Raw genomic sequence first — 11,281 nt, forward strand, 5'->3', positions numbered from 1 at the left:
GCATTGCTCATAATTTCACTGGACATCTGCAATGACAGTATGATATATTTCAAGGATAGCCTTTCTTCTAGTTTAGGTTTAATGCATTCCCGCTGTTACTAACGAAATACTAAGCTTTCTGTATTTTTTTACGTAATAGACTTGCTGGCGTATTAAACGTGGGTCTTTCTTGGGTTGCAAGCAGGCTCATTTTTATTTCCCTAGCGCTGAAACGCACCGTATACTTTCAGCATGCGACAGTGGTTTGCCAGCAATGAAAATAATGCACATTTTGCGAGCATTACCTTCGGCATGTTGACTAACAGACCTCACTCTAAAGAGTAACAGGTGATAAAATAGTTTAGGACCGAAACCACACCTGGTCTCTATGGATTCGCGTCGCGAATCGAAGTATCATGTTAATGACCGTAGCAACGTACTGCGGTTGGCTGTGCTCTGGCCTTCTAATTGCGCTATAGACTTAAGCTTGCATTTAATTTACGAGTCATTCTAGGGTGGTATGCGAGGTACACGTGCGAGTTTGGTGTAAACGTTGTTGACTGAATGGCTTGTGCGGAGGCAAGATATGTATAATATACTTTTAAAGAGGAAGGAAAACACAGCTTGCCGGGTGATGTATTTATTGCAACGGATATTTTTTTTTTTTTTTTTCGGCTGGCTTGAAAATTGATCTCACAGCTTTCAGATATACTTTTAGTGCGCTCCTCGTGCTATTAATTGCGGTGAGTTTGGTATGATAGTCTACCAGACCCACCTTTTACAAGAAAAACCCACCTCACCCGAAGTCAAGAAGTCTTTTTGAATAAGCTCATTGCCCGCGCGGCTTGCACGCCACGTATTATGGCCCGCTGGCGTCAGCATACAGAGAAAATGATTACGTGCCCCCACTGTACGACTCTAACTATCTACTCTGGGATTGCCCTGCTTTTTCTACTGGATGCTCCGAGATCAAACCCTACCGCCTGAACTACCGTTCCCTTCTAGAAACTGATGCTAACACACAGATGATATTTGCCAAGTATGGCTCGCTTATTGGTCTGGTTAGAGCAATGTGATTTGAGTGACGACCTAAACAATGAAGATTCTTTCTACTCCCCTTTATTCCCATCCATGGTCATGAGCCTTCCCATTCAATAAAGGACATTAAATCAATCAATCAATCAATCAATCAATCAATCAATCAATCAATCAATCAATACGAAAGAATAACTCAACCTGTAGATAGAAATGATGATGGCTTGCGTAAATAATAATTACGAAATTGATTAAATTTCTTCTGCCTGGAAGAGACAACAAGTAACCGAACTTGATTTTATTTTGGTCTTCCCAGTTTAGGTATGAGCAGAGAATATTTCAAAGATAAATATGAGAAAAAAGCGGAAGTGCTGTATGGAAAAAGTGCGATTGTCTCTGCATTGAGAACGCATTCTAAGATAGGTGGCATAGATCGCAACGGTGTTGAAGGAAAGTCGTAAAGTTATTCTGATGCAATATTTCTTGTTTCATTTCTTCCAGAATCATGCACAAAAGTAACTTTGCCGAATGTGCTTGGGTTTGGCGACGTGAGTGTCCTTTCGTTATTAGTGCTTAAGAATTTACTTCAACCTAAATGGGTAATTGAAAGCTGCCAACAAATACAAAAGCGTACCTTTCATGACAAAATTACGTAGGTTTCCTTTAATTTTTTGCATGGCGTTGCATGACCCCAGCTAAAGGGAACCTAAGTTCGAGATACCTCTTTTCAATATACGCAATTTTTTAATTGGTTCTTTTTTACTTATAATTAAACATTATTGAATGTGTTTAATAAAATAACATCTTTCGTGAAGAGAAAATGCTGCTCATCTGGCCACGCTATTGTGAACACTCAATTTTTTTCATGCGGGTAATGCACTCGATTTATTTTTTCAATCCCGGTTAAATTTAGTTGGGAGAACTGGCAGATCAAACGTGAACCAGGTTGCGACGCCCCATATTGGACGAGAAATAGCGAATAGCCAAAAGGTGTAGTTACGTGACGAACACTGGTGATAAGCGGGATGGCAAATAGAAACAATAGAAAGGCATCATTTTAGCTCAAAGTACCTGAAACTTGTTCAACAGGGCTCTATTCGTTGTTTGGGAAGTAATGTAGTGTTGTTTTGCTACACTGCCAACAACCCAATGAATTTATTGCAAGGGAGCAAATTAAAAACGCGAAGCCAGTCATGGATGCCTTCATACGTAATTGTCAGATGAGTTCATAGCTTTTGAGGTGCGGTCTAGGTGTGTTATTTAAAAAAAAAATCAAGATTTTATAACGTTCATGTTATTGAATGAAAATTTATGTTCGAGAACTGAAGTTTGCATTTGATGTACAATAACCATTTATAGGCTTCGCTGTACAGGTAATGAAGCGATTGCTCGCTATATTGCGGATGTATCAGTGCGCTCGTGAACTGTTGTATGTGTTTCTTCCTGTGTCCTGTCTAAGTTGTTGCGCATTTCTCTTATATACTATGCGGATGTATGCTCCCTGGGAATGAATATCCTTTCATAGAGCTTAATGTTCAAAATTATCTTATGCTGCCTTCCTGAGGAGGAAAAGTGCACTGATATCGGACTATATCTTTGCTGTTTATGTACAGTCGTGAGAAAAAGTGGTATACAGCACTCAGCCTGGTGGAGCTCGAGAAAACTGCATGCCGACTTTATCTAGCTACAGCTATCTGTGATTGAGATAATAGTGGCAGTGCCCCATTTTATCCGCATGTATGCGTCGCTGTTGCTGTGCTCTACTTTGTGGCTAGATGGCATTTCGATACAGTTTTCCCGAGCTCTCTCATTGGCTGAGTGTTGTGTACCACCTTTTCTCACGACTGTACATATAGGCGCTTTTCTCGTTTGGTTTCTTCGGGTGATCGCAATGGAAGCTCGCCTTAATTGATCAATGATCTTAAATATACTGTATTATCTAAGAGCGCGGCATATGACCTCTCTAATAAACATCTTTGTATAGTCTCAAAATAACAGCTTTAGGGGCTAGTTGGTGCTTGGACGATGTTTATGTTCTGCGGGGAAGAAAGTGCTACTATCTCCTTGGCAAAGAGGAGGATGATAAGAAGATGTACTTGGGTGTAGAAGAAGAAGAATGGCGAAGAGGAAGTGTGTGTTCAGATCCGTATTACAGTTGGTAGTGTGCGCGTGTGTTGCGTCTCTTCTCATGTGTTTGTGTTTGTTGCGCCACATTTCTGGGTATCTTTGTAGTCTTGCTGGTACTGTCACTAATATATTCTGCATATTTATTTCAATGTTTCTTGGTGTTTATTATAGTTTTCTCCTGTCAAGCTGCGATAAAACAATTTGACCCCTTTGGCAATTATCAGTCTTTAGGAACAGCTGACCTTAAAGAAGTTAACGTTCAAGTTGTATTTAATGTTCTTGGTATCTGCAAAGCCCGCGCTGCCTAGGTGCACTATTGTTTTACTGTGGCATGCATCAATAGATGCCAGACAGATGCACGAACTTCAACATTGCATCATAAATAGCAGGATTTGGTTTGGTTTAGGTTAGGTCCCAAAGCGGCTCACGCTATGGGAGAAGCCGTAGTGGAAGGCCTCCGAAATTCTGGCCATAAGGGGTTCTTTCAAGGACGTCTTTTTATCACCTACTTCAAAAATCGACTACCGTGGCTGGGATTCGATCCAGCGACCTGTGTTCCAGTAGTTCACAGCCCTTACCACTCATCCACCGCGTTGGTGCAGAATTAGCAGACATGGGCAAAATAAATCCTATAATGTGATAGGATCTGTGCGAGGCCGTTTTTCTGGAGAGACAGAGGGACGAAGAAAATAAAAAGAATGCGGTTACTGTACCGACGATGATATGTGGACGCTGACGCTGCGTAAAGTTCATATCCCATTTCGAGGCGGAGTAATGACGAAATAGCATGATTTCAAACAAATGCTTTTATGTTCGAAGTGTTGCGTTCCATATAAATAATACATTTGGCTTCGTGTTTACTGTCATTAATGCTGCTGTGTAAACGCGTTCTATAAAATATTCAAAAAAAAAAACGCGCATATATACTCCAGCTCAAAGAATATGAATGTATATATGAGCATGAATCACATGCATGCGTAGATTTCTTGACCATAACCATTACTAAATTCGTCCCTCTTACAAATGCTACATTTCGCATTCTTTCCGTTTTCGTCAAGAGTGTCAACTCTTAAGGGCGGGGGAAAGGAGAAACATAATGTCTTTACTCTCATCCCATGATCATGGTGCTTCTACTCTTAATAACCATCCTTGGTTGACTACTCATTTCCTTACCGATTTCAGATTGCCGTTATAAACCCCAATCTTTCTCATATCAAAGAGGCAGTCGAAAACGCCCATTATCTTCTAGTGTTCTTTGAGCTGTATTGTGTAACAGTTATATCTATTTTTATGACTATCTGTTTGTACTCCCTCTTTTCTGTGCTATGCATTTTTGCAGGTATGTTCTAGGACGCTTAGAAACTCTTGTATTGTTTTTCGCATAGCAACCAAGAATGAATAGGTTATTTTTGTGTAAATATCGGATTTCGGGTTGTGTCTTCTGAGTAAAGTGTCTTTGGAACTGATTTCAGTAATGACTTGAAGGTTTAACCCTATTAACATCCGACTGTTTATCCGTCATCAAAAAAAAAAAAGTGCCTGGAGCTGAATTGATTCAAACAAAATAGGTGCTTATTAGAGTTCATATTTTGGACAGAGGCGCGGAATGTAACCTTACTAAAAAGAAGGAAATCTCATGTAGTGAACTCTACCCTAATGAAAAAATTGTATAACGCAATAACCTCATGTTTTCTCACACAATCTCACTGAATTTACATAAGAAATCACGTACAAATCGCATATAATTGCATAAGGTCTCATAGTTTCTTGTACATTATCATAAATTATGTACGAAATTTTATGATAATGAGGGGCACCGCATGAGAGTCTATGTGATTAGATGAGATTTTATGAGGTTATTGCCCCGCAGAACATTTGGTTTTTCAGAAGGGTAACTATTCTTTCTTGCTCATTTCAGTGCCTACACTCGCCCGTCGATATGTGCATATGCAATGTAAGTTTTTCATCTAATTTCTCTTGTACTTGAAAACATTCTGCCAGCAGACATTTTACTGAGATTATCATTTTCTTTATTCGACACTTGTTACGTTCACCGCGTACACGATCTTCTTGTTACCCAACCTTAATGCACAGCAGCAGTAGAATATTTTATCTGATGAAAAAAAAAAAGCGTACTTAAAATATAGATGAGGATAACGAAAATAGATAATGCCCGCATGGTAATAAACTGAAAAACGTGCGAAACGATTTTCCATTGTGCTCAATGTTATATACACATATTTCATAGGCAAGTATATTTTACCCTCTGCGAAGAACGCAATGCCCGATTTTTTTTTAAATATCTGTTATTTTCTCAAATATTTGTAAAATGTTTGGAGCGAATTTCGTTAATCAGAGATGGCATAGGTGAAGTCCTTGAGCAGCCCCTTTTTTGTTTGAGAAATTTTCTAATCACAAGCCTTAGCATATACGACGATATCCACAGCCTGTTTCCACCTCTAAGTTGCTCAACCGTAGTCTATAGTGAAAAAAAAACAACAACGAAAATTTGAATCCAGTAGGGGAACAGAGAAAGGTGACAAGATCTCGCAGCAATTCATCGCCTGCGTTCAAAACGTGTTTAAAGATTCTAATTATAAATAGCCCAGGATAAACGTCCCTTGGTACTGCCTTTTGTAATGTTCGATTACTGAGTTATATTTAGATCCTAAGCAACTAAGCAAATAACCGGCGACACATGATGAAGTACCTGCACATAAACATCAGCTGAGTGGGTTGACGATATACATTAAAAGAATGTATTGGCTGACCCTACAAGAAGTAAAGTTGCGTTGAGGTGCCAGGTAGTGGAATTCCAGAAAGAATCGTACACTCAGGGCATGTAGAGACTCCTTTGGTCCCGACAGCGAGGTTGAAACAAAAAGGAGAGTAAAACTAAAATGCAATGTGCTTAAGAAGTATTCCCTGCCCATTGATGACAGGTTAACCTTCAATAACAAATATACAGTAGAAAAAATGGCGCTCAATAAATTTATATAAACGAGTACAGCCACGAAAACGGCCTTACGCCACAGCGTATAAAGCTCGCTCTGACGAAAAGGAGTCGTCGTCATTTTTATGTGAAGGATATCAGAGAGGCCATTGCTTTGCAGGGAACGCAGCTGCGGTAATGATCGCAAATATTAGATTGACCTTGTCGGTTATTGAAAGGTCGAGGTTGAAAAGGAATTTATTGACCTCTACACGACTCTACTACCCAGAAAAAAGTATAACACGCATGGCTTTTGGTAGCTTGACTCCATTTGTCAAACGCCAAATAATTATTTGAAGTAAACGTTCAATAAAATGGCTAATAATCGAGGAGCAATGAGAACCAGAGATTCGAGCCGCCATGCTCACGTGCACAACAGTAATTTTGTTCACAAGCTTACACATCGACACCTTCGGGCCGCAAATAATGGAAGTTTCGGTGGTGTAGTACATGTAATGCAAGGAACATTCATCAGACATCAGAATGGTCCGCTTACAGGGCAATAGTAAAGTGAGCATCAAAGACACGTAACAAGTTTTTAAGGTATTCATGCGTGCCGCAGACCGATGAAGCAAAGGCTAGCATTTGGCTTGAGTCTTTTGAGTTAGGTGTACGGAGGACACTGTCTGCGCAGAAAAGCTGTGGTGCCGCCGGGCCAGATGAATATATGCTGTTCAGTAAACACAACCGCGAACTTAGACTACACAACATGGACTCAAAAATATAAAGGGCTGGGTATTTAGGCAACCGGAGAAAATATTCCGCGAGGGTAAATAAAGTATCGGTACCTTACCCAACTCAAAACCTCGCTACGAAAGAGCAAAAAAGAGGGTGTGACCAATCTGAAGTTGGTATGTCGGTTGGAGATATCGCGCTACTAAGTAAAAAAAAGTGCATTCTGAAGTATAGAAGTGGTTCATGTAGCAACTGGACATCAGATCAAACTGAGAACATTTAATTGTTATCAAATCATAAAGTATCCTCAACCTAATTTTATACGTAGTGTAGTTATGGGCTACTTGCAATTTCGATTTTTAATTTGCCGTTGGTAATGGATATGTCAGTATTTATATTACCAAAATGTATTGTGCTGATCTGGGAGAAGAAATTGTGGCCCTTTTGCATGACTGCAGCGTGCGAACGAGCTTTTGAGCGCAGTTTGCTGTGAGCGGCACCTGCCGTGCGTTCATTGCACTCCTGACTGCAAGCCACGGCCAGCAGTGCAGGGAAGGCGGGAGGAAGATTATTACTCCGCTTTTTAGGAATTTGTGAAGGCTGTAGGGTGTTTTGATGTATGCACCAAAAGGCATCAAATATTTTGACAGTGCTCGAGGTGAACAAAAACTGCTCAGCCGCTGTGCCTACAGTTAATCCTCTTTTTGTGTTCTAAGAACTGGCATGGCAAAATTAACAGCGTCTAGTAGCATCTCACGACAATTATGAGCTTCTATATAAAAGTTCGCAGTGAATTGCATAAGCTAGTTTGCCAGCTTGGCAGCCACATGGCAGACGTAATTTTAGAGGTCCGACAACCGGAATATTAATTGGGTAGTTCTTTTCATCTTATTAAGTGTGTGAAACAAAAATATTGTGGATTTCTTCCCCATCACTGCATCGAGCAGTCTTATTTCCTTAGCACTTTTTAAAAATATATTTCAAGGTTTTAGTAAGAATAAACAAGCTAGTAAAATGAAGTTACACATTATAGGAACGTTATTAATGCAGCTCTCTATACACTGTTTTAGAAATAATATTCAAAGAATCCAGAGGGAGATACTAACATATTTTAATTGAGTTAAAGAAATTTACTAATAAAAAAATGTAAGAATTAGAGTCAAAGAAGAATATGGTACGTTTTTTTTTATAATCAACAAACAAAAACTGCTTTTTATTGGTAGGCACTATTTTTTTTTTTTACTTCCTTGCACTTGCCATAATATACAACCATTAGAAAAGTGTTGTCGTTCAATGGGAACAGGTAGGTTGGCTATGTTAAATGGGATGGACAAGGCAAGCACGAAAACACATGAACATTGCATTGCACTTGGAGCTTTAGGCCGCATATATTCATTTCTGGGCTATCAAGCGCCTGCATGTGGTGACGAGCACAAGAAGCTGAGAGCACCAAATCTCATGCAAACCGAATTATGATTATTTGGTCCCCCTGTTTTGCTAGACGAACATCACCCAATTTGCGGAGATGATGTTACTTGTAAGTACTATTATTACTCATCTATAACCTTTTTCTCAATTTTCGAGGAACGTCAGTTTTATCTTGCTCGGAGATGAATGTAGAAAAAAAAAATAATTCCGAAAGATGGAGACTGTTTTATTGGTATATGTTCCTAAATGACGGTGAGAATAGCCCATTGTAGACGTATTAGCAGGCTGAAATGATATACTAACAGAGGAGGATATTTTCAATTACGATAATAAAAGTGACTGCGCTCTTGTGGAAGTACATTTCCAGCCTGGGCATTGCAGGCGACTGCTGCAGGGACACAGAAAATACAGATGATCTGCAATACCTGAGCGAGCAGAATAAACGAAATTTTCATAACCTCTGTGACAGGAGGTGGGATAAGCTAGTTCTATATCTGTGAAATGGAGTTCTAAAGTTCGGAAAATAGACTATTAGCAGATTTTGTGCCGTATATGATTGTCAGGCTGGTTAGCCGTAGATTGCATGGCAGTCAGAGCTTAACGATGAGATTCATCTAAGATGATCTTGTAATAGCTACAGTTGCGTGTCAATGGTATGTACTGTTTAAAGCAAATAAAAAAAATGTTAGTGTTTCGCACAATTCACCCGTATGATAGCTTTATATGAAGTAATTCGAAGTACGAGCGAAATAACAGAAGTAACTGTAAGTGGCAAGATACTTTATATGAGGTGGTACTGCTCTTTTATGTTATACTGTTCTTCATTTGTAATGTATGTAGCATGAACGTGCAGTAACTATCATGCGATATGGTGATGTCGACGTATATAACATGACCCGATGAAATAATGGGGCTGTACTTTGCATATAGAAAGGAGTATAGAATGTTGGCGGCGGTAGAAAGAGTGACAATCCCTAAAGTTTGAAAAATTTCATTCCTTAAGTACGCAAGAAATGACCTTCTTCGAAAAACGAAATGCAGAAGTGTTGCTTTTCATTGAAATCAGATCAAAAAGACAGCGCTGGTTAATTTTATGCCGCAGTGGTACAGCCTCCCAATTTGCCAAATATTCAGTTCCAATAGCCGGCCGATTTAAGAGTACTAGGATGTGTAGCTCAACGAAAGCAAAATTACCAGCGCCTGTCCCTTTCGGGAAATGACCAGATTACAAATGGAGAAGCTTGTCGATATCTATCGCTTCTGATGCGGTCAATATTCCTCTGCTTTTGTCAGTATGAGACAGAAAGGCGTGACTATAAAGAGGTTTAGCACACCGTGATCCGCGATCCGCTACCGTAATCCGGCACTGCGCGTTCCATTGCGCATGCCCAGATCACTTTGATGCCGATAGAGGGCGCCACATGCTCGATGTCGGCACATTGACCTGCCGCATCGAAACCAATCGGCTTGTTCGCCCCGCCCACGAGCGGTAGAGAGTCATGGTGGCGAATCGCGGATCACGGTATACTAAATCTCTCTTATGATATCATGAGACAGCGGCTTTTCGTTCTGCAAAAATATTCTCCCATCAAACATGAGGCCACTCGTGATATCTTGTGATGGGGCGACACTGCCTCAGTGGTGGAATGGCTTAGAAACGCCTCTCACATACAAAGAAGCTTGCACCTTTGTCCTCTGTCGAGGATGAAGGTAACTGCAACCTCCACATGCCTCCTCCACAAATTTCTGTGGGAAAAGAGGCCATTCTCCTTCCTCCTCCAATATGTATATAGCAGCGTAATTTCGTAACTTCCCTTGTGCCAGCTGCGTCCGTATCCACTAAAGGAAATAACTTAATTGTATAAACATCCCACCACCTACAGACAGGGATGGTATCCTTTTTGGTGGCAGCGAAAAAGCCGGCAAAGTTGTTTCGTGCTGTAATCGAACGTACCTTGACGTAGGCTTAAAGATCGTCTTTCCAGGCTCTTTCTTTCCTGAAGCCGCCTGGAAAGTCCAGTGAAGATGAAGAAAGTAAACAAAAAAAATATGTTTTAGTGATTCTCTTAATAATAAAAAGGTTCTAGTTTCTGCCGAACTCCATTCCTGCGTTGAGTCTACCGTGAAAGCAAAGACTACGCGAATGGAGCCTCACTGAGGTCGGGGCTCACTGTTCTCATATTATCATTGTACAGATAATAAAGCATTCTCTTAGATTACCGCAGTTATAAAAAGAGAAGCAACGCACTCAGTGAAGGTGCTCGTTTTTCGTGTTTCTACTAATACACCCCAGAGGCGGACCACCAACCTCTTCTCAGTTTCCCCGTCTTATGTAATTTCAAGCAATACATGTAATCTGATCTTTTGATGGCTGCGGCTTTCTGGATGTTAAAACGTGATAATATCTTATGTTCTGAACAGTGAAATAAGCAGATTTGATGGCTTCTAAAATTAAATCTAGTGTTTTTCTTTTTCTTTTTCTAGTGTGCTGTTCACGGGATGTCGCATTTCGACGTTCCATCGCAGTTGTATTTTCTTCAAAGCATCATGAAAGAGGTGACGGATAGCTTATTACTGAGTGAGTAAACCTTGATTATGAGCTAAGGCGGCAGTATTCGATACTGGCTCCATAATAGCTGGTGTTTACGCCTAAAACAACAGCGCTTAATATGCAACTTCCGGCCGAAAATGTCTCATGGGAAGAAAACAAATTTCACGAGGTCTTCATTCCGCTATATCCTATTAATGCATGAATGCAGTAGGGAGAGAACTTGTCTACGACTGAATTAAAAAACAAATGGGTGGATGATGAAGCACCGTTTTTTAGGGCATGAAACTACAGCGCCAACTGCTCCCGTCATTTGCCTGAGCTTGAGGATCCTGGTTCATGCAGATGCCCTTTGGTACACCCTGAATTAATAATATAAATTTAACCTCTGATACCACACACATCCGGATCACTATACATCATCATCATCATCATCATCAGCCTGACTATACCCACTGCAGGGCGAAGGCCTCTCCCATTTTTCTCCACTTCACACG

The 11,281-nt window shown here is 40.3% G+C and overlaps 1 protein-coding gene across 2 annotated transcripts in view; it reads left to right on the forward strand.

Annotated features, from left to right (window-relative positions):
- Positions 1 to 10,726: 10,726 nt before the first annotated feature.
- LOC146189416 (uncharacterized) overlaps positions 10,727 to 11,281 on the forward strand; it is a 36,944-nt gene continuing 36,389 nt past the window's right edge. For both annotated transcript variants that reach the window (XR_014707656.1, XM_084604246.1), the window contains exon 1: positions 10,727 to 10,814. Coding sequence is in view for 1 of the 2 variants with exons in the window: in XM_084604246.1 (XP_084460372.1) it covers positions 10,736 to 10,814 (79 nt within the window). In the remaining variant the exon portion in view is untranslated. The remainder of the gene's footprint in view (positions 10,815 to 11,281) is intronic.

The sequence above is a fragment of the Amblyomma maculatum genome, chromosome 5 (genome assembly GCF_055883805.1).
Source record: "Amblyomma maculatum isolate TAMU_Amacu chromosome 5, ASM5588380v1, whole genome shotgun sequence".
Lineage (NCBI taxonomy): Eukaryota > Metazoa > Arthropoda > Arachnida > Ixodida > Ixodidae > Amblyomma > Amblyomma maculatum.